This window comes from Pituophis catenifer, unplaced genomic scaffold (assembly GCF_029215685.1).
Source record: "Pituophis catenifer annectens isolate HBS135680 unplaced genomic scaffold, rPitCat1.0.hap2 SCAF_8, whole genome shotgun sequence".
Classification (NCBI taxonomy): Eukaryota; Metazoa; Chordata; class Lepidosauria; order Squamata; family Colubridae; genus Pituophis; species Pituophis catenifer.
The window spans coordinates 26,293,711-26,318,114 of NW_027256888.1; the positions used below are offsets into that span (position 1 = coordinate 26,293,711).

The 24,404-nt window shown below is 38.7% G+C and overlaps 1 protein-coding gene across 1 annotated transcript in view; it reads right to left on the reverse strand.

The window, feature by feature from the left end:
* Positions 1-280: 280 nt before the first annotated feature.
* The window catches only part of RAB28 (RAB28, member RAS oncogene family), a 363,574-nt gene continuing 339,450 nt past the window's right edge, over positions 281-24,404 (reverse strand). The window contains 1 exon segment of the mRNA XM_070948382.1: positions 281-1,515. Coding sequence (XP_070804483.1) covers positions 1,423-1,515 — 93 coding nt within the window. The 3' untranslated portion in view covers positions 281-1,422.

Consider the following 24,404-nt stretch of genomic DNA (forward strand, 5'->3'; position numbering starts at 1 on the left):
TTTTTAATGTTTAATGTTAGATGTATTTAATATTTGGATTTTTTCTTTTTGTACACATGGCTTTTTTTTGTTGGTGTCAGATGTTTGTTAGTTTGTTTTTTTCTTTCTTTTTCTTTGTTTTGTATTTTATATTTTGAATAAAGAATAAATAAATATGTTAAAGAAAGGATTAAAGTGAGAATCTCTCTCCTGGTTCTAACAAGAAAAAGGACAAAATGGACAAAACCAAAGAGAGAAAGCCAATCTATTTTCACTGCATTGCTTTATTTCACAATCTCTTCTCATCCCATTTAATTTACACATTGCATCCACCCTTCAATCGTTCTGACAATATATGTAAAAGTATCTCTACACACAATCAATCACCTTTACTAAAATATAATTCAGAAGAATATACTGTATTTTTCAGACTATAAGATCACTACCTCCCCAAAAAAGTAGATGGAAATATCTGTGCATCTTATAGAGCGAATGTTGTCCATTCGCCAGCCCCCACACTTCGGCCTCTGCCTCCCAGCAATTTTGCAGCAAACAGCTTGGTCAGCTTCAGCACAGCCTGATTTAGAATGAGCAGCTGATTGGCGTTGGATTGGCCTCCCGGAACACCGACGATCAGCTATTCCAGGATGCAGGGATCACTGCCGCCTATCGCCACCTACGCATGCCTCATTTTCAACCTCCATGTGCCCCATTTTTGGCCTCTGCATGCCCCATTTTCGGCTTTTGCACATCCCATTTGGTGGCAATAGGTGGCAGCAGTCCCCACCACCTGGAACGGGCCAAAAATGGGGCATGCGGAGGCTGAAAAGGGGCATGTGGAAGTGGCGATAGGTGGTGGCGATCCCCACAGCCTGGAACAGCTGATTGTTGGTATTCTGGGAGGTCAATCCAACCGCCAATCAGCTTCTCATTCTAAATCAAGCTGTGCTGAAGCTGACCAGGTTGTTTGCTGCAAGAAGGCAAATTACTGGGAAGCAGAGGCAGATTTTTTTTCTTATTTTCCTCCCCAAAAGCTAGGTGCGTCTTATAGTCTGAAGCATCTTATTGTCTGAAAAATATGGTACATATTGTCAAAGTGTGTGGCCCCACTTTTTGAATCTTGGCTGTGCTGAAGCTCACCAGGCTGTTTGCTGTTTGCTGCAAGTAGGCAAAGGCAGATTTTTTTTTCTTGTTTTCCTTCCCAAAAGCTAGGTGCGTCTTACAGTCCAGAGCATCTTATAGTCTGAAAAATACAGTATATATTGACAAAATGTGTGGCTCCCACTATTTGAATCTTGGCTTTTCAAAGAAGTTGCCCAAGTAGTGGGTTTTTTAAACTTCTAAATGTACTACAGTTATATTCTCTTGTTAAAACAACATTCCCGGCAACTCCATTGCTGGGTGAAGGCAACCAAAGGAGCACTGTACAAAAAAAAAAAATGCTCACTGAATTGTACACATTGAGCTCCGAGGAGAGTTAACGGTTCTTGTTGCAGGCTCCTGGCTATAGTTTACAATATCCGCCTTCACTACATTCTGTCAAAAGAGAAGAAAAGAAAAACAGAAGAGGTTACAGCAAGTGAATCCAAAGGGGGGAAAAACTGTTTCAAAGTGCTAATAAAACATTTCACAATAAAGATCATGCTATGAAATGTAAAGCATTGAAACAAATCAGACATGCTGCAGTACTTTTCTCTTAGAAAACGTGCATAAGGATTTTGACAAAGGACAAAATAAGAGTATCTTGAATGCTTTTATACATAAGCAATGGTGACAGTCCTGGCTTCTTTATTCCAATTAAGAGGTTCTAGCCCATAAAATTTGTCAGTTTCTCAAGCATTTTTTCTTTTCACTATTCATGAGTACTAATGTACACTAATCAAACAGGTAGTAAGGAAGAAGGGGAATGCAGACACAAAACAGGTTATGTAGAAAGTAAAGACAGGATCAGTCAAAAAGGATTCAAATGTTTATACACCAAAGCACAAAGTATGAGGAATAAACAGGGCATCAGGGTTCCAAGTAACATACTCGGAGCAAACAAAACTCCAAGGCAGATAGATTCCTCAAAAAATTATTGGATATGTTGTATTAGCATAGACTGGTGAAAACTGACTCTAAATATTCCCGTGGTTTTCACCTAATTAAAATTAAAAAATTGTCACTTTCCCAAAACAACCAGTCACATGGACCAATCAGGATACAGTTCAGTTGCTAAGTGACATCAGTCCCTTCTTTCCAAACACCTGCAGGAATGTCCTTGGTTCCCAAGAGAAAGTGTCATGCCCCCATCGGAGCCTGAATCTGTGGAGGAAAACGAGCCGGAACTGGAGCTGACAGAGATCAAGGGGGTGGGTTCGTTGGCTTGGGAGGAAAATGGGGAGGAGCAAGCCCAGTCAGGGCAGGGCCTTTCAGGATTGGAATGGCTTGTAGGCAGGGATGAAGGGGGACAGGATGACCAAGAGAGGCTAAGCAGTGAACATGAGAGACAGAGCTCAGGCAATGACCAAGGACCACCCCCTCTTGATCCTCAAGCATGGAGAGTGGAGAAAAGATTCTCTCCGCGCAGACTGACCCGACTACTAGGGAGTCCCTCTTCATACCTCGGGACTGAGACTTAGGGAGACACTGTGGGGAGGAGCATTTGTCGGGAACAAATGCTGAATTCATAGAGTGTTGAGTGCCAACATGTGAACTTTCCTGAATTCCTTGCATTCTTTCTGGATTTCTGGATTACTTGCCTTGCTCCTTTGCTTCCTAAACTCGACTTGCCCTGCTGGATTTCTTGCTTTGCAGCCGTGGTGTTCACAGCATTGGGCTGGACTATTTGCAGCCAGAGGCTGCTTGAGGTGTGTGTGTGTCATCATTTTGCTCTGGGACATGCCAGAAACCTGGGAGCATTTGGGGAAATTTGGAGCAATAAAGGGGTGGTTTGAACTGCCAGCTGGCTGTGTTACCTCTGTTCCATGCCTCGGGTCATCACAAAAGTATTTTGTTTTGACTATACTACCCCAACTATCTATTCCCCCCTCCCTGCTCTCACCTCATAACGTGTCTCCCCCTCCACCACAATTGGTTTTGGGGCTGCCTGATCTACCAGCCTGATCTGGGAGCCTACTGCTGGTTTTAACAAGCTACTGTGAAAGACCGGATGCACTTTCCCTAGCAAGTGGGGGAGTTTAAGCTCCACAGTAATGGGGTTAATCACTTTCACTATAGGAAAAGGTCCTATAAACTTCGGACCTAGCTTCTTGCAGGGTTTAATTTTAGGTATTTTGTGGATAGATAGACCTTGCTACACACTTGGAATGGTGGCTGGGGAGTGCGGTGTTTGTCAGCTTGAGTTTTATGCAACTTCCCGTAAGGTGTGCTTAGTATTCTTAGTATTCTATGCACAGCGTTACTGTATGCCACCTCAGCAAATGGCAGCAACTCCTCCAATTGGACTGCTGATAGTTGACAGAACACCTTAAATATTGCTCAACCATGGCACTCATCCATTCCGCCGCCCCATTTGTATTTGGATGAAAAGCTGAACTGAGCCCCTGTGATGTATTCGGATGAAAAGCTGAACTGAGCCATTCCTGCGGAATGGACCATGTGAATTCCCTCCAGAACTTAGCAGTGATTGGACCCCTCTGTCAAAAATGATTCTGCGGGGAACCCCATGCAGCCTATAGACCTGTTTTATGAAAAAAATTGGCTAGCTTTTTCGCAGACAAGCTGTGAAATGGGCTTCCTTTGAGAACAAATCTATCATGGCCCAGATGACCGTATTCTCTCCGCTCTTAGGAAGCTCAACAATAAAATCCATAGCAATCTCTTCCCAGGGTCAGGATGGGTCTGCCACTTGCTGGAGTAACCCAGGGAATCTCCCTGGCCTTTTTTTTCATGGCTGCACAAGTGGCACAGCATTTTACATAGTCCTCTATGTCCTTCTTCATCTTCGGCCACCAGAACTGCCTTCTGGCCAAATGCAGGGTCTTCAGGTAGCCTAAGTAGAATTAGGCTGTTTAGAATTGTGGCTCTTTTGGAGCATTTGAAGTCACAGACTGTTAGGCACATACAATTTGGACTCTTACCAGGCCAGTCCATTCTTGAGGGTTAATGCTCCCTTGTTGTTATACCATGGGCCTGTTGGCAGCTCGTCCTCCAGTCTTTGGGTCATCCCCCCCTCCATCTATGGGGCCTTGATTCGCACTCGGTATTATGCCTCCTGCAGGTCCAGTTTGGTGAACACCTTCCTCTTGCCTAAGTGAGCCAGCATGTCCTTCATAAGGGAAAATAGGTATATGTTTTGCACACACACTGCATTTATTCACCTAAAATCAACCTAAAATCAACACATAGCCTCATCAACCTATCTTCCCTTTGAAGAGGACTGGGGCGGCCACTCTGAATTTAGCTGGCTGTATGAATCCATGGGCCAAGTTGGTGTCAATGTACTCCCTCAATTCTATCATTTCCTTGAGGATCATGGAGTACATCTTCAGCTTGGGCAGTTTAGCTCCTGGCACAAATTCTATGGCATAGTCTGTGGGGCAGTGAAGGGGTAGCGAGTTTCACTCTTCCTCACTTAATGCACCAGCCAAGACTTGGTACCCCTTAGGGATCTGAGGGCTCCCCAGCAGTGGCTCTGAGGTAGCAGCGGCTTTTCCCTTTGCTTAGCACCATTTAGCCGCCGAACAGATCCTCCCTCAATAGGGCTGGAAGGGGGAAAGGGGGCCTAGTTCCAACTTCAGCTTTTTGTAGCCATCTCCCCATGAGATGGTGGGCCTCCATTTGTCTAGCCATGACCGGCCCAGGATGATAGCTTCTGTCATCTCCGGTGCCATTATGAATCGGATAAATTCCCAGTGGTGACCCATCTCTAGCCTTACAGGTTCAGTGACCAGCATGGCAGTGGCCTCCTATTAATGACCCATCAACCTGCTCAAAGCGTATGGGATTGGTTAGGGGTCTCGTTCCGATTCCTAGCTTTTGGGTGGTGAGGAGGCTAATCAGGCACTGGGTGCACCCCATGTCTATAATGACTTTTATTTTCCCCATGCCCCTGTCTTTGGCACTACTAGCCTCGACTTGAAAGCAAAAATTAGATGATTTTTTTTTGCTAATCAGTAAACTAAGTATGTAGGAAGCACATCACAATAGTAATGGGGGACTTTAACTATCCCAACATCAACTGGGAGACAAACTCTGCACCAAGTGAAAGATCCAACAGATTCCTGAAAAACCTAGCAAACTACTTTGTCCCCCAAAAAGCAGAGAAGGGAATTAGAGAGCCAGTCATATTGGACTTAATTCTCACTAACAGAGATGCAATGATAGAAGATGTTGAAGTTACAGAAATCTTGGGGGTTAGAAATCACGGAACATTAGAATTCAACATAATGCAACCACAAGCAATAGAACAAAGTCTTGGACTTTAAGAAAGCTGATTTCAATAAACTTAGGGAGAACTTGGGAAGGATTCCATGGATGAGAATTCTCAAGGAAAACAACTCAAGAAGCTTGGGAAATTTTGAAAAGTGAGATTATAAAAGCCCAGTCTAGCACAATACCAATGAAGAAGAAAAATAACAGCTCTCAAAAGAAACCAGCATGGCTGCATAAAGAACCCTCTGACAAATTGAAAGACAAAAAGAACAAGTATAAAAAGTGGAAAGAGGGATACATAACTAAGGCAGAATATCAGCAAATAACCTGAGCCTGCAAAGATGAAGTGAGGTAAGCTAAGGCTCACAATGAACAAAGGCTAGTGACAAAAGTAAAAAATAACAAAGCTTCTTCCAACATGTTAAAAACAAGAAAAAAGTCAAGGAAACAATTGGTCCATTGCTGGGAGAAAGTGGCAAGAAGGTGACAAGCAACAGGAAGAAAGCAGAACTACTTAACTCGTTTTTTTCATCTGTCTTTACACAAAGGGAAAAAACAGTCCAACCTATCAAAATTAGCACCACAAAAAACAGATTAGGAACACAAGTTAAAATATGGAAGAAAATGACAAGTGAGGACATGTCTACCCAAGACGAGTTCAAATCACCAGGACCAGATGGATTACATCCCAAGGTTCTGAAGGAACTGGCAGATGAGATCTCAGAACCATTGAACTATATCTTTCAAAGATCCTGGAGCACCGGGGAACTGCCAGAGGACTGGAAAAGAGCTGAAATAGTTCCCATCTTCAAAAAAGGGGGAAAAATAGATCCAGGAAACCACAGACTTATCAACCTGACCTCAATACCAGGGAAGATTCTGGAAAAGATAATCAAGCAACGTTTGGCGCGGACTGGAAATCCTGCTTTCTAGCAAACTAAACTGTGCGGCATAGGTGATCGTCGGATCGTAACTTTTTTAAACTACCGGTTTATTTATTTATTTATTTATTTGATTTGATTTTTATACCGCCCTTCTCCAACAGGACTCAGGGCTGTGAACAGCCGAGATAAAACATAACATATAAAATTTAAAAGCAGTTTAAAAGACATTAAATAATTTCGGCCCTCAATTTAAAACAACCCAGTTAAAACCAATTTCAAATTAAAACCAAAAGGATGGGTTCAAGCCAGCCCGGCTATATGAAATAGATGTGTTTTCAGGGCCCGACGAAAAGTCCGGAGGTCTGGTATCGTGCGTATCTCTGGGGGTAGGTCGTTCCAGAGGGCAGGTGCCTCCAGAGAGAAGGCTCTCCCCCTGGGGGTCGCCAGCCGACATTGTCTGGCCGATGGCACCCTGAGGAGGCCCTCTCTGTGCGAGCGAACTGGCCAGTGGGAGGCTATTGGCGGCAGAAGGAGGTCTTGTAGATACCCCGGCCCTAAGCCATGGAGTGCTTTAAAAGTAGTCACCAACACCTTGAAGTGCACCCGGAAGACCACCGGAAGCCAGTGCAACTCGCGCAGGAGAGGTGTCACATGGGAGTGCCCCGTCGCTCCCATAATCCTCCGCGCGGCCACATTCTGGACCAACTGGAGCCTCCAGGTGCATCCCAAGGGGAGCCCCATGTAGAGAGCATTGCAGTAGTCCAGGCGGGAAGTGACGAGTGCCTGAGTGACCGTGCATAGGGAGTCCCGATCCAGAAAGGGACACAACTGGCGTATCAGGCAGACCTGATAAAAAGCCCCCCTGGCCACGGCCGTCATATGCTCTTCTAAAGACAGCCGTGCATCCAGGAGGACGCCCAAGTTGTAAGCCCTCTCCGTGGGGGTCAGTGATTCGCCCCAATAACCAGCGATGGCACCAGCTGGCTATATTGGGACGCCGGAAGCCACAGCCGCTCGGTCTTGGAAGGGTTGAGATGGAGCCTGTTTCTCCCCATCCAGGGAACTGCCAGAGGACTGAAAAAGAGCTGATGTAGTTCCCATCAGCCCCCCCCCCCAAAAAAAAGGATCCTGGAAACTACAGACTTATCAGCCTGACATCAATACCTGGGAAGATTCTGGAAAAGATCAAGCAATGAATCTGCAAACACCTAGAAACAAACAAAGTCATAACCAAAAGCCAATATGAGTTTGTCAAAAACAGATCATGCCACACAAATCATATTGCATTCTTTGACAAGGTAACAAAATTAGTGGATCAGAGAAATGCTGTGGATATAATTTACTTATATAAGGCATTCGATAAAGGTATTTGATAAAGTAGACCGCAACCTACTACTTGATATCATAGAAAAATGTGGGTTACACAACATCACCACCAGATGGATTCGTAACTGGCTGACCAAATGCACTTAATGTGTAATCCTCAATGGAACTGCATCTACATGGATGGAGTCCTGGTGGACAATCACTTAAATATGGCCAGCAGTGTGCTTTAGCTGCCAAAAAAGCCAGCGCAGGCTAGGCTGCATTAACAGTAGGATAGAATCAAGATCACGCAAAGTGTTAATGCTACTTTATAATGCCTTGGTAAGACCACACCTTGGAATACTTTTAAGCTTGAGGTCCCAATAGGAACCCTTTGCCAACTAGTTAGCAAATGTATGTATGAAGCATAGCATAGTAGAAATGGGAGACTTTAACTATTCAGTTATCAACTGGGAGACAAACTCAGCAGTGAGTGAGAGATCTAACAGATTCCTAACCAATCTAGCTGACAACTTTATCATCCAAAAGATAGAGGAGGGAACTAGAAGTAAAGCTATTCTGGATCTAATTCTTACTAATAGAGAAGAAGTGATAGAGGGAGTTGAAGTTGCCGGAATTTTGGGTGAAAGTGACTATGTCATACTGGAATTCAATATAATGCAAACACAAGCAATAGAAAATAATCCAACTAGCGTCTTAAATTTTAAAAGAGCTGATTTTAACAAACTCAGAGAGCCTAGGAAAATTCTAGGAGTTGTTTTCCAACTCAAGAAACATGGGAAACTCTGGAATTTTCTATTAAAGATGGACTTTGGGGATCAATTTATACAGGCAGTTTCAGCAATTTATCAAGAACAAAAGGCACAGATTATTATTAATGGAAGTTTGACAACAGATTTTAATATTGAGAAAGGAACAAGACAAGGTTGTCCGTTATCCCCACTGTTATTTATTTTAACACTAGAAGTCTTGTTGAACACAATACGGGACTCGAGTACCTTGAAAGAAATAGTGATAAGGCAAGAGGATTACAGAATAAGGGCATTTGCAGATGATCTGGTTGTTACCCTAACACAGCCGATGAAGTCAATAATCCAGATGAAAGACATTATAAAGGACTATGGTACAGTATCAGGATTTAGGCTGAATCAGAAAAAAACTAAGATGATAGTTAAAAATATGACACAAGATCGAAAACACGAACTTGAAAGGAGGGCAGGTTTTGAGATTGTACCAAAGGTTAAATATCTAGGAGTTCAGGTTGCAGAATCAAATATGAAACTGTTTCAAAATAATTATGAGGTGTTGTGGCGAGACGTACAGAAAGATATGGAGACTTGGAAAAAACTGCAGCTGTCTCTACTCGGAAGAATAGCAGCAGTTAAGATGAACATTTTGCCAAGATTTCTTTTTTTGTTTCAAATGATTCCGGTGCTTAAAAGTGATAAACATTTGAAAGAATGGCAAAGTGGACTAAATAAGTTTGTCTGGAACGAGAAAAAACTGAGAGTGAAACTGAAAATTATGCAAGATGTTCCAGAAAGGGGAGGTCTTAAACTTCCAAACCTACAATTATATTATGAAGCAGCAGCTTTGACTCAAGCAAGTGATTGGTTTGGAAGGAAAAAGACTGGAATATTGAATATAGAAAGCTTTGATCTTGAATTTGGTTGGCATGCTTACTTATTTTATGAAAACAAAGTGGATAAAGTATTTAAAAGCCATATACTTAGAGATTCCTTGATGAGAGTTTGGAAGAAGCACCGACTCAAATGGGATTACAAAATACCACTATGGCTGGATCTTGGTCATATTATGTGGAATACAAATATAATGTCACTCGGGGGGGGGGGTTATATAAAGAAGTTCTTTTTACAGATGCGGGCAGATGGCAACTGAAGACATTAGAAACACTGTTAGATGAAGGGATTAATTTAACTTGGTTACAGTATAATCAACTTCAATTGAGATGGAAAGAGGACCAAAAAATTGGTATAATGTTGCATGAGGAAGAATTGGTTAGACATATAAAAGACAAAGGTCCAATGCATATTAAAAGGCTTTACAATGTTTTGCTAGAAAGGGATTCAGAAACTGAACTGGTTAAAGATTGCATGATTAAGTGGGCACAAAATTTTGCAGAACCAGTGATGTTGGAAACATGGGAAAAAATTTGGGTTCAGAATGTTAAATTCACACAGTCGCAGAATTTGAGGGAAAATTTTTATAAAATGTTTTATAGACGGCATTTAGATCCTAAGAAATTGTCGCGCATGTACCCTAATGTTCAACCAAAATGTTGGAGATGTGACTGCTTAGATGCTACATATTATCATGTTTGGTGGACTTGTAAGAAAGTGAAAGCTTTTTGGATAAAAATTTGGTGGGTCATGCAGAATGTTTTGAAGAAAAAAATTCAATTTTCTCCACAATTGTTTTTATTGGGTATAGTTAAGGGTTTTACATTGGGTGAAACAAAGTTGATATTGTATATGATAACAGCAGCGAGATTACTGATAGGTCAATACTGGAAAAATGAAGTTATGCCCACTATTGAGGAATGGACTTTGAAGATGGCCAGCTTTGCAGAGATGGCGAAGATTTCAGCATATCTAAAAGATCGCTCACAAGAGACTTATGAATGGGAGTGGAAAAAGTGGATAGATTATGTGCAGAACAAATATCAAACTAGGAAGTATCAGATAGCTTTTAACTGATATAAAGATAGAAATATTTGAATTTTGTGAAGATGGGGAAAAATATATTGGGGATGGAGGGGTTAAAGTTTTATAAAAAGGGGATTTTGATTTGGATTATATTCTATGGAAGTCCGGGGGGGAGGGGTGGGCTAGGGGGGGTTAGGGGGGGGTTAGGGAGGTTAGGGAGGGTTGGGGGGGGGAAATGGGGAGAAAATGTAATTGTAAAACTTTTTCAATAAAAAAAAAAAAGAAGCATGGGAAACTCTGAAAAATGCTATCATAAAAGCTCAGTCCAGAGCACAATACCACTGAAAAACAAAAACGAGATATATAAGAAGAAACCAGCATGGCTGTCTTGCTGCCATTGAAAAGAGGGGAGGGGTCAGTGGAAAATTTTTTGTTGCAGCTTTGCAAATACGGTCTGGGCTTTGCTTATCTCTCCAAAGTAATTTCTTCTAGTTTAGATATGCAGCAGTCCTCTGGTTCCCTAGCAACAAGAGGGTTGGGCTCTAATTTTTTTCAGGAGGCAACTGCCTCTGTTATGGGGGGGGGGAGCGAATGTTAGCTAGCCTGCTGCTTGCTGCCATGGAAAAGGGGGAGGGGTCAGTGGAAAATTTTTCATTGCAGCTTTGCAACTATGGTCTGGGCTTTGCTTCTCTCTTCAAGGTCATTTCTTCTAGCTTTGGTATGCAATCTCCTTGTAGCTAGTTCCCTAGCTACAAGGGAATTGGGCTCTACAGTTTGTTTCAATTTGCTGTTTTGCACGCTTTGCCTCAGATCTTGCCTAGGTTCACTAGGTAGGTCCACTAAAGAAAGAAGATGGCAAGGAAATAACAGGCAGTAGAGAGAAAACAGAGCTGCTTAATTCATTCTTTGCATCAGTTTTCACGCAAAAACAAATTATAGTCCAGGGTACCAAAGAAACCACACCCATAATGCAATGCCCCCCGCACACTCCGCCCCCCTGTGCATGCACATGCCCTCCCTGCACTGCCCCGCTCCTTGCACATGCACCCACGCCACCCCGCACATGCGCTCACGACCCCCTCACACCCCATTTTGCTGCTAGCAGGCCTCCCTGAAGCTTCCTGGGACCAAAAACTGGAGCCTTGGTAGTACAGTGGTCTAAAGCACCCTGTTATTAAGACCAGCTGCCTGCAACTACTGCAGGTTCAAATCTCGCCAGGCTCAAGGTTGATTCATCCTTCCATCCTTCCATCCTTTCTAAGGTAGGTAAATTGAGGACCCAGTTGTGGGGGCAATAAGCTGACTTCATATAAATATACAAAAAGGATGAAGGCTATTGCTTAGCACATTGTAAGCCGCCCTGAGTCTCCGGAGAAGGGCGGCATATAAATCAAATTAAAAAAACAAACAAACAAACAAACAAAAAACAGGGATGGCTTTGGCTCTCTTCTAATGGGAGAAGATCAGCACCCAACCTTGACTTGAAGTGGGGAGCCGCTCCAGATCCTCATTCCCAAATGAGTTTGCCCCACTCAATGTGGGGGGGGGAGAGGCCAAAAAGAAGGAGCCAAAGCCATCCCCAAGCTATTACGGTAAAATATTCTAAGCACTATGAATCACATGCTCCCTTTGGCTCCCTTTGTTCTCCCTCCCATTCCATTGGAAAAGAGGTGGCCAGACAGGCGGGCTCTCTCAGACGCTGCTGGGTTAGGATAACTCCCTAAAAAGCCCGCTTGCCTCTTCTTCCCACCCCTGAGTGGGAATCGCCAAGAAAGGGGCCAGGAAGGTGGTAGCACTTGGTCGTGGTGCGTTTGCAAGCTGCCTGAAGTTGAGCTGCCTGCCTGGCAACGTAGGTCCAGAGAAGACCAAGAAGCAGCGGGGGGCTGTTTTCTGGAAAGAGGGGAGGGGGACAGCAGCCATCGCTCCTTTACCCCTTTCTCCATGCTACCTTTTCCTTTCCTGGGCGCGCATGTGCCTCCTAAGTTCCTTTGGCTTGAAAAATTGCAACAGGCGAGATCTCTCTGAGATGGTTAATTAACATTGCGCTCTGAAGGGGCGTGGCCTGTGACATGGCAGAACGATGTGAATTTTGGGGCTCTGGAGTGAGTGCTGACATCTCAGCTGTTTTGGGGGGTCCATAGTGGGCCATAGCCGACCCATAGGGTCAGTGAAGAAAGGGGGCACAGGCTGGTATGGACAGGGAAGCTGCAAATTCCCTGTAGCACCAGCGAAGAGCCTTCGACTCTGCAGCTGGAAAGATAGCCATTGAGAGCTGTCGCAAAGCTGGGGCAGTCACGAGTGAAGGGAAGGAAAGAGGAAACAAGGTACATCTGGGTGAGAAGGAAATTTTTGTCTTGGAAACAAGACCTCTACTCTTTAACAGATATCCTGAACTGTAAAAAAAAAAAAAAAAGGAAAAGGAACGGCAAGAGTGAAAGGGGAGGAAGTGGATATCCGCCTACCTCCCCATTTCCGGGCTAGTGGTGAAAGAGCGATGACCACGAATAAAAGCTATTTTTTTTAAAGAATATGAACTGATTTGGAAAATAATGGAAAGCAGATTGGGCAGAGTGAATTTAGATTGAAATACGGATGAATTTTGGACTTTAAAATATATACTGGAAAGTTCTAAGTCAGAACAAATAGACTTAAGATCAGTGGAATAAGTTGTGAAGTTACATAGTGCCATCTAGTGGTGAAAAAAACTTTTTTTTGTATGTGTGGAAAGAACAAAGAATGATCTTGAGTAACGTTTGAGATAAAGTGTCTTATGACTTATTGGGAGTAAAAGAGGAGAAGGGGGAAAAGAAAAAAGATTACCAACTGAATAATAGATTAAAGACTATTCTGTTTGAATTGTTATTTTTTTTCTACATGTATTATCTGCTGTTATACTTTTTTGCTGACTATTTGGAGTGAAAGCTTTTGGATTGTTTTGTTTTTTTTTCCTTTCCTCTGTTTTTGTTCAAAACCTGAAATGTTGAAAAGTAAAAATTTGGATATTGTATCTTTTTTTTTTTTTTGATTTTGCCACTTTCAACATTTTGTATTTTGGATACTTATTTTTCCCCCCTCTTTTTATTGTTTTTATTGCATTTTTACATCTATTTTTACTACAACTAGATTTTTATTTTATTTTATTTTTACATGTTTGTTTTTTATATTTTTTGGCTGGTTTTTGGGCATCTGGTTTTTCTTTCCTTTTTAATTTTTTTTTCTTCTTCTCTTGATTCCTACAATTTTTGGTGGTTTGTGATTCCTTTTTTCTCCCACTGATTTTGTTTTTTTTCTTATTTTAGTTTCCCTTTATGGGGAACACTAGTGTTTGGTTTTGTTAACATTGTTTCTCAAACATATGGATTAGGGTAACAAGAACCTGAAGACTTGCAGTGACCAGGATGACAAATGTGGATTATAATTATTTATTTACAATATTTGGATTACAAATTGGGTGATTTGAAAGTAAAGATCAAGATGAAGAAGCTATCACAACATCTATCATCACCATCAATAACAGCAGCACCAAGCTCCCCAGCACAAAAAGCAGCAGAAACAACAACACAACAAGACAAAACCAGCATGGAATTAAAAAATATGATACAGGTAATGCATGATGATCTCAAGGAACAAATAAGTAAAGTGGAAGTAGAAGTAAAGGAGATGAAAGAGATGATGGGAAAAAACAAACAAAGATTGATAACAGTGGAGGAGAAAGCAGAAACATCAGAGAAAAAGGTGGAGGAGATGGACTATAGACTTACAACTATAGATAAAAGCCAGTTAGATAAAAGACAATTATACAGTTGGAAATGGATAAGGCTGATTTTTACTTAAGATTTCAAAATATAGAAAAAAAAGGAGAGAACTTACCAGAAAAAAATTGCTGAAATATTAGTGGAAGTTATGAAAGAGAGCTCAGAAAAGATAATGAATGAGATAGATGAAATCTACAGAGTGTACACAAGATATGCAATGAAATACATATTAGATTCACCAAAAAACCACTAAGAACAGTAAGAACAGCAACTTATGAGGAACACAACGATAAAATATAAAGGTAGAGATATAATGGCATTGAAACAAGTTCCAAGAAGAGTGAGAAATTTAAGAAAAGAATACCAATTTTTGATGAAACACTTGATTAAAAAAGGAGTGGGTTTTAGATGGTTGATACCAGAAGGAATTTTGGTGAACCTACAAGAACAAAGGCACAGTTTGGATACAGTAGAAAAGGCAGAGCTATTCTATCGGCAATATATAGAACAAGAAGAAGAGAAAGTGAGAGAAGAAGGAGGGGCAAGCTGCCAAGAAGAGAAAAAAGAAAATTAACGGAGACAGCCAAGGAACAAGAGGAAAGAGCATTGAGAAAGGGAGCAAGAGCAAAAGAGATCAAAGAACAAAGAGAAATAAGAGTGACTAGCTCTACTAAACAAATCAACAAGTAAAATTGGAAGAAGTAAAAGTAATATCAGTGAATATAAATGGACTAAATTCAGTAATAAAAAGAAGAATATTTAATAAATTAGAAAAAATTAAAATTAGAGATTATATGTTTACAAGAAGTTCATATTAAGAAACAGCACAAATATCTATTGGAGCAAACGAAACTGGGAACATTATATACAACACTTGCTAGTCAAAGTAAAAGAGGGGTAGCATTATACATTAAAAACACAATTCAATCCAAAGAAATTTTTGAAGATGAGGAAGGAAGGATATTAATGGTTGAAATAAATATGAATTTAAAAAAAACATTGTTAGTGGCAATATATGCTCCAAATGATAATCAAGAAGAATATTATGTGAAATTACAGAAAAAATAATAGAATATGAATATGAAGAGATATGTATATTAGGGGATTTTAATGCAATAATAGATGAGTTGGACTATAAACCCACAAAACTTAATAAGAAGATAAGAAAAACATTGCCAAAAACTTTTTTCACAATGATAGATGAATTAAGATGCTTGGAGACGAAGTCACCAAAAAGAAAAACAGTATACATTTTATTCAAATAGACATGGTCAAGAATAGATATGATGTGGATGTCAACAGAATTAATAGCTAAAATACAAGAGATTGACATTGAAACAAATGTATGGGCAGACCACAATCCAATAATAATGACATGGAAGGGGGAAAAAAGAAAAATGAGATGGACATTAAATCAAAAATTATTAAATGAAAAAAACTTTCAACAATATATGGAAAAAGAACTGACTTTCTTCTTTAAAGAGAATAAGAAAGAAGATATATCTTTACAAAATGTATGGGATACCAGCAAAGCATATATTAGAGGATTGACAATGACATATTTAAGAAAACGAAATAAACAGAATAGGCAAAAAGAACTTAGAGGAGGAATATAAGAGGTTAGAGTTGCAATGGAGTTGCAAAAAACCAGTAAGACAAAAAGATTAAAAATTTGATGGATCTGAAAAAGCACAAGATGAATTTAATGGAAAATGAAGAATTGATGAATAAAATAAAAGCTACAAAGCATTTTTTTTGAAAATGCAAATAAACCAGGACGATGGTTAGCATATAAAATGAAAAAAGAGAAAGAAAAGAAATTAATAAGTCAATTAATAGATCAAGATGGAAAGATATGTTATAAAAGTGAGGAAAAAAAGAGAATAATTGAGAAATACTATAATGGATTGTACCAACAAGCAACAGTAGCAGAAGATGAGATAGAACAGTATTTGAAAAAAAATGGAAATGCCTAGAATCCCAGAAAAGTTCAAAAAACTGTTAGAAAAAAGAACATCTATGATGGAATTAATGGAGGGAATTAAAAGACAGAAAAATTGGAAGACACCAGGTCTGGATGGATTACCAGTAGAGATATATAAAACTTTACAAAATGTATTAAGCAATGTGATGCTGCAAGTATTCAATGAACTATTACTTAAAGCTAAAATTCTGGACTCATAGATGGAGGCATACATAACTTTAATACCAAATGAAGAGGCAGATCTGCAACATATAAAGAATTATAGATCAATATTCCTATTAAATGCGGACTATAAGATTTTTGCATCAATTATGGCTGAAATATTAAAGAAATTATTAAATGAGTTTATACATATGGACCAAAATGGCTTTTTACCAAAAAGACAAATTAGAGACAATATGCAAATTATATTAAATACACTGAATGTATGAAATACATTCAGAGAAGCAAATAGCATTGTTGTTTTTAGATGTGCAAAAGGTGTTTGATAACGTGAATTGGTAATTTATGAAAAAAGTTGATGGATTTTGGGGACAGATTTATAAATATGATCCAAACTATATATAGAGATCAAGCGGCAAAGGTGATGGTAAATGGTGTAATGACAGGGAAAATAGATATCAGAAAAAGGACAAGACAAGGATGCCCTTTGTCTCCATTACTATTTACAGTATATTGACATTAGAGGTTCTAAATAGAAAAGTGAGACAGGAAAAGGAAATAAAAGGAATGAAAATCAAAAAAGAAGAATATAAATTGCAAGTATTTGTGGATGATTTGGTGTTTATCATGGAAGACCCAATAGAGAAGTACCAAAACTATTAGAGCAAATAAAAGAATATGGGAAAGTAGCAGGACTGAAAATGAATAAAGACAAGACAAAAATATTAGTTAAAAATATGAGAGAAAATAAAAAAAGGGAGATAATGGAGAAACTGGATATCAAAATTGTGAAGAAAGTGAAATATTTGGGCATTCATTTGACATCAAGATGTGTAATGCTCAAGGAAGATAACTATTATAAACTGAAAAAACAAATTGAAATAGACCTGGAGAAATGGAGAAATTTGCAACTATCATTAATGGGAAGAATAGCATTAATAAAAATGAATGTATTAGGACTTCCGGTTTGCTGGCCTCCGGCGAAGACGGTCTCTTCTTAAGGACCGCCAGCCCCGCCGTCTGTAGAGCCGCTTCGACATCGAGAAGCAGCTTGAAAACTCCAAAATCCGAAGGATTGCAGGAGGAGAGAAGGCAAGGCACTGGTTGAGCCCCAATCGGCGTGGGACGATTCTGCTTCCTGCAGAACAAGCCGGCTGCTGCAAACGTTTTAATTGAATGAAACCAACCTTAACAAACAGTGGAAATATCAACTTGAACCCCCAAACTTGGAAATCGCAAGTATTAATGCTTTGGTGACTTTTTAACTTAAGAGAAAGTACGAACGAGTGAAACTGATTTGAAAAAAAAAATGGCGCCCAGCAGCAGAGTTAACAAGCTAGCGAAAGTGATTTTGTGAAGCTACTTTGATCTGTTACAAAGTTGCTCTGCCTGTAATGAAGAGGAACAGGAGAAGAGGAAAAAACTCTTTCTTTAAAATCTGAGTCTGCTTCAGTCTAGTTTCTATTTGATTAAACCTGGGGGACTTTTTTAGAAGTCTTTGTGGAGGTGGAAAAGGAAAAAGGATTTCCCTTTTCAGAAAATCTAACGTACGTGGCAGGATGGCTTCAAAGAAGCAGGAAGGAAAGGCAGCAGGGGGCACACACAAACATGAATTGCAGCCTCCTTCCGCCCAACAGACTCAGAAAAAAGATTTTGATTTTGAAAATTTAAAAGAATTTATCTCTCAGGCTTTGGATGATAAATTTCAAAAATCTCAACAGGAAATAGATGATAAACTTCAAAAATATCAACAGGAAATTATGCAGGAAATTAATGAAATCAAAGATATGGTGAAACAGGATTATGGCAAGGTGACTAAAAAAATATCGGATGTGGTGTCTGGCCTTGCAGAATTTATTATTAAAGTGGACTCCAAAGTGGAAGAATTCAAATCAGAAGTCAATGTTAAGATTAAGGACAATGATTATAAAATTTCTGATGTTGATGATAAAATGCAGAGAGTTGAAAATGAAATTATAATGATGCAATTCAGGGCCATGGAATTCGCTATAAGACTCCGAGGAATCAGAGAGGATGACAGACAGGATTTGAGACAGATTTGTGCTGATGCTTTGGCTGTGTTATTAAAAGTTAATTGTTAGAAAGGGATTCAGAAACTGAATTGGTTAAAGATTGTATGATTAAATGGGCACAGAATTTTGCAGAACCAGTAATGTTGGAAACATGGAAGAAAATATGGGTTCAGAATGTTAAATTTACAGTCGCAGAATTTGAGGGAAAATTTCTATAAAATGTTTTACAGATGGCATTTAGATCCCAAGAAATTATCCTGTATGTATCCTAATGTTCAGCCAAAATGTTGGAGATGTGATTGTTTAGATGCTACATATTACCATGTTTGGTGGAATTGCAAGAAAGTTAAGGCTTTTTGGATAAAAATATGGTGGGTTATGCAGAATGTTTTGAAGAAAAAAATTCAATTTTCTCCACAATTGTTTTTACTGGGTATAGTAAAGGGTTTTACACTGGATGAAACTAAGTTGATATTGTATATGATAACAGCAGCGAGATTATTGATAGGTAAATATTGGAAAAATAAAGCTCTACCCACTATTGAAGAATGGACTTTGAAGATGGCCAGTTTTGCGGAGATGGCGAAGATTTCAGCATACTTAAAAGATCGCTCACAAGAGACTTATGAATGGGAATGGAAAAAATGGATAGATTATGTGCAGAATAAATATCAAATTAGGAAGTATCAAATAGCTTTTCACTGAAAGTACTATATAAAAATAGAAATGTATGAATTGTGAAGAGAAAAAATTTTAAGGGGGTTTGAGGGGTTCAAGTTTTATAAAAAGGGGATCTTGATGGGATTATATTCTGTGGAAGTCAGGGGGGAGGTTAGGGGGGTTTGGGGGGGTTAGGATGGGGAGTGAGGGGTGGGTTGGGGGGGAAAAGTGGGGTGAAAATGTAATTGTAAAACTTTTGCAATAAAAAAAACAAAGTTAATCCTGAAGTGGTTTTTTATAAAATAGACAAAATTTACAGAGTGAATTCCTGGGTGGCCAGACAAAGACAATTGCCTAGAGATGTGGTGATATATTTTACAGACAGAGCAATAAGAAATGATATCCTGCAAAAATCTTTTTTCTCCTCTGTGCAAGTGGGGGGGGGCTCAAATTGGAGTTTATAAAGAATTGCCACCCAAAATGTTGAAAGCTAGAAAAGATTTTGGTTTTCTAGTAAATGAACTGAAAAAACAAGAGATACCATTCCGGTGGGATGCCCCAACTGGTATAATCTTGAAATACAATGGAGAAAGACATCGTTTGAATACTGTTGAGAAGGCGGAGCATTTTTATTCTACTATTCTTAAAGAAAGAACGCCATCTCCACGTATGTCTACAGTGCTGGAGATTAAGGAGAGTGATAAGAAGCAACTCCAGCAAGAGTTGCAAGATCAATCTAAGCAGGTAGAGCCAGAGGAAATGCAGGGTGCTGTAGGAGGCTTTCTGGAGGAGCACCTGATAGAATCTTCTCCAATCTTGGACCCGGCTCGGATGGTTGAAGTTAAAGACCAGCGTATAACTCGTGCAAAATCTAAGCAACTTAAAGAAAAGCAACAACAGGAAAGACAATACAAAAAGGGAGCTAAGAGTACTACACAAGAGTCTGAAGCCATGGGGGGAGCAAAACCGAAGATTTCGGAAGGTCTTCGGCTATTCTGCTTGTCGCTTCAAAAAGATAAAGATGACAATTAAGTGCTTATCTTGGAATGTGAATGGGTTGAATTCATTACAGAAAAGGAAGAAGTTATTTGCATATTTGAGACAATTTAATAATGATATAATTTGTCTACAAGAAACTCATATTAGAACTCAAGATCAAAAATATTTGATAAATTCTAAATTAGGAACACATTTCATAGCTTCAACTTTGCAAAAAAAGAATGGTGTGGTTATTTATGTAAACAAAAGACTGACAGCTAAAATTATAGAAGCAGATGAAGATGGTAGGTTTATAGCAATTGAACTGCTTACAGTAAATGGCCAAATTCTTTTGATTGGAATTTATGCTCCCAACCAACAACAGGATCATTTCTATAAAATGCTACATACTAAAATACTGCAATGGGACTATAGATCTATTTTAATTATGGGAGATTGGAATGGAGTAATTGATTCTAAATTAGATAAAAAGAGTTTGGCGAAATCTAGGATCAGACTACCACAGACTTTTTTTGATATGAAAGAAGATTTGGAATTAAAAGATATTTGGAGAATACACAACCCAAAAGAATTGGACTATACTTTTTTTCCCGATAGACATAGATCCTTCTCTAGGATTGACTTTATTTTGTTGTCAGATGATCTACTTGTTAAGACAAAAAGAACAAAGATTTTTCCAAGAACTTTGACCGACCATAGCCCAGTATGGATAGAAATTGAGATGGGTAAAATTGAGAGACGATCATGGAGATTAAATGAAAACTTGTTCAGATATGAAAAAAATATAACAGAACTTAAGAAGCAGCTGAAAGAATTTTTTGAAATGAACTTGAATAAGGGTACCCCAGTTGAAATTGTGTGGGATGCGAGCAAAGCCTATATGAGAGGGTTACTCATTTATATGAATTCTAAACATAGACTGAATCGACAAAAGAAAAGATCTGAATTGGAAGCAGAAATAAAGAATAAAGAACAGCTACTTATTAAAAACCCAACAGATGAAAGAATACGTGGTGCTATAAAACCTTTGAAAGATCAATTTCAAATGCTTATGGTGGAACAAGTTGCAACAAACCTACAATATGCGAGGCACAATACATTTTGTAACGCCAATAAACCGGGCAGATGGTTGGCCTATACATTAAGGAAGAAGCAGAGTATACGGACTATTGATACTATTGATATTGGAGGGAAAGAAATCTTTCAACAAAAATTAATTAAAGAAGCTTTTGTGGACTATTATACTAAACTATATGCTAAAGATGATATGCAGAATGGATTTATAGAAAAATACTTAGATAATAAAAGAGTTACAAAAATTACTAATTAACAAAAGGAAAGAATGAATTATCCTATAACAGAGGAGGAGATAATAGTAGCAATTAAACAATTAAAAACAGCTAAAGCTCCTGGAACGGATGGTTTGACTGCAGTGTATTATAAAACTTTGCAAGCAGAAATGGTGGAACAACTTAGAGACTTATTTTGCAATATTCAACAAGGGGGTAAAATACCCCCATCATGGACAACAGCTTACATTTCTTTGATACCAAAAGAGCAAGTAGGTCCTAAAAAACCGGAGAATTATCGACCAATATCTCTTCTGAATACTGATTATAAAATTTATGCAAAAGTACTAGCCAACAGGTTGATGCCAGTAATTCAAAAGGTGATTCATGATGATCAAGCGGGATTTATCGAGGGTAGATACATGAAGGATAATGTAAGGCAAGTAATAGACTTATTGGAATATCTTGAGAGGAATAAACAGGTACCTGCAGTGCTGGTCTTTTTGGATGCGGAAAAGGCCTTTGATAGAGTGGATTGGAATTTTCTATTAAAGACCTTAAAAAAGATGGACTTTGGGGATCAATTTATACAGGCGGTTTCAGCAATTTACCAAGAGCAAAAGGCACAGATTATCATTAATGGAAGCTTGACAACAGAGTTTAAAATTGAAAAAGGAACAAGACAGGGATGTCCGTTATCCCCATTGCTATTTATTTTAACATTAGAAGTCTTGTTAAATACAATTTGGGACTCTAATATCCTGAAAGGTATAATGATAAGGCAAGAGGACTACAGAATAAAGGCATTTGCAGATGATCTGGTTGTTACCCTAACACAGCCAATGGAATCAATAATCCAGATGAAAGACATTATACAAGACTATGGTAAAGTTTCAGGTTTTAGATTGAACCAGAAAAAAACTAAGATGATAGTTAAAAATATGACACAAGATCGTAAATACGAGCTTGAAAGGAGGGCAGGTTTTGAGATTGTACCAAAGGTAAAATATCTAGGTGTTCAGGTTGCAGAATCAAATATGAAACTGTTTCAAAATAATTATGAGGTGTTGTGGCGAGAGGTGCAGAAAGATATGGAGACTTGGAAAAAACTGCAGCTGTCTTTACTCAGAAGAATAGCAGCAGTTAAGATGAAGATTTTGCCAAGATTTCTTTTTTTGTTTCAAATGATTCCGGTGCTTAAAAGTGATAAACAACTGAAAGTGTGGCAAAGTGGAGTGAATAAATTTGTCTGGAACTAGAAAAAACCGAGAGTGAAACTGAAAATTATGCAAGATGTTCCAGAAAGGGGAGGTCTTAAACTTCCAAACCTACAATTATATTATGAAGCAGCAGCTTTGACTCAAGCAAGTGACTGGTTTGGAAGGAAAAAGACTGGAATATTGAATATAGAGAGTTTTGATCTTGAATTTGGATGGCATGCCTACTTATTTTATGAGAATAAAGTGGATAAAGTATTTAAAAGCCATATACTTAGAGACTCTTTGATGAGGGTTTGGAAGAAGCACCAACTCAAATGGGATTACAAAATACCGCTATGGCTGGATCTTGGTCATATTATGTGGAATACAAATATAATGTCACTCGGGGGGGGGGTTATATAAAGAGGTTCTTTTTATAGATGCGGGCAGATGGCAGTTGAAGACATTAGAAACACTGTTGGACGAAGGGATTAATTTAACTTGGTTACAATACAATCAACTTCAACTGAGATGGAAAGAGGACCAAAAAACTGGTATTATGTTGCATGAGGAAGAATTGGTTAGACATATAAAAGAGAAAGGTCCAATGCATATTAAAAGGCTTTATAATATTTTATTAGAAAGGGATTCAGAAACTGAATTTGTTAAAGATTGTATGATTAAGTGGGCACAAAATTTTGAAGAACCAGTAATGTTGGAAACATGGGAAAAAATTTGGGTTCAGAACGTTAAATTCACACAGTCGCAGAATTTGAAGGAAAATTTCTATAAAATGTTTTATAGATGGCATTTAGACCCCAAAAAATTGTTGTGTATGTACCCTAATGTTCAGCCAAAATGTTGGAGATGTGATTGTTTAGATGCTACATATTATCATGTTTGGTGGACTTGTAAGAAAGTTAAGGCTTTTTGGATAAAAATTTGGTGGGTTATGCAGAATGTCTTGAAGAAAAAAATACAATTTTCTCCACAACTGTTTTTATTGGGTATAGTTAAGGGTTTTACATTGGGTGAAACAAAGTTGATATTGTACATGATAACAGCAGTGAGATTATTGATAGGTAAATACTGGGAAAATGAAGCTTTGCCCACTATCGAGGAATGGACTTTGAAGATGGCCAGTTTTGCAGAGATGGCGAAGATTTCGGCATATTTAAAAGATTGTTCACAAGAGACTTATGAATGGGAATGGAAAAAGTGGATAGATTATGTTCAGAACAAATATCAAACCAGGAAGTATCAAATAGCTTTCATTTGAAAATGTTATATTAAGATAGAAATATTTTAATGTAATGAAGATGAAAAACTATAAGGGGGAGGGAGGGTTTCAAGTTTTATACAAAGGGTTTTTTTTTTTCTTGATCTGAGTATATTGTATGGAAGTCCGGGGGGAGGGGAGGGTTAGGGAGGGTTAGGGAGGATGAGGTTGGGAAGTTTGGGTGGGTTGAGGGGGGGGGAAAGGGGTGAAAATGTAATTGTAAAACTTTTGCAATAAAAAAAAATATAGAATAGAAGGGAAAAATTGAATTTGATTAAGATTAGAGATGAGGATGAAGGGTAATATTGTTTTTTTAAAAAAATAGATGAGGAATAAATATGGCAAAAAGGAAATATAGAAATTGTAAATTTAATTGAAATGACTAAACACTGTTTAAATTTGTGAACCAGCCAAATATTCTGTTCAAAGAAAATACATTGTATGTTTGTAAAAAAAAAAATAAAAAAATGAATGTATTACCAAAACTATTATTTTTATTTCAAACTATACCAATAAAACTGGAGAAAAATACTTTGAAGAGCTGAAGAGAATAACATGGAAATATGTGTGACAAGGAAAGAGAGCAAGAATTAACATAAAAATGCTGCAAGATGCAAGAACTGGAGGTGAGTTTGGCCTACTGAACTGGGAACTGTATTATCAAGCAGCAGCGTTAACATGGATTAAAGAATGGATTTTATTGAGGAATGCAAAACCAGTGGTGGCTTCCTCCCGGTTCAGCCGAGCCGGTAGCGGTGATGATATGATGTCACTGAACCGGTTCTCTTTGTTCAGGAGCTGCCCCCCCCCGCC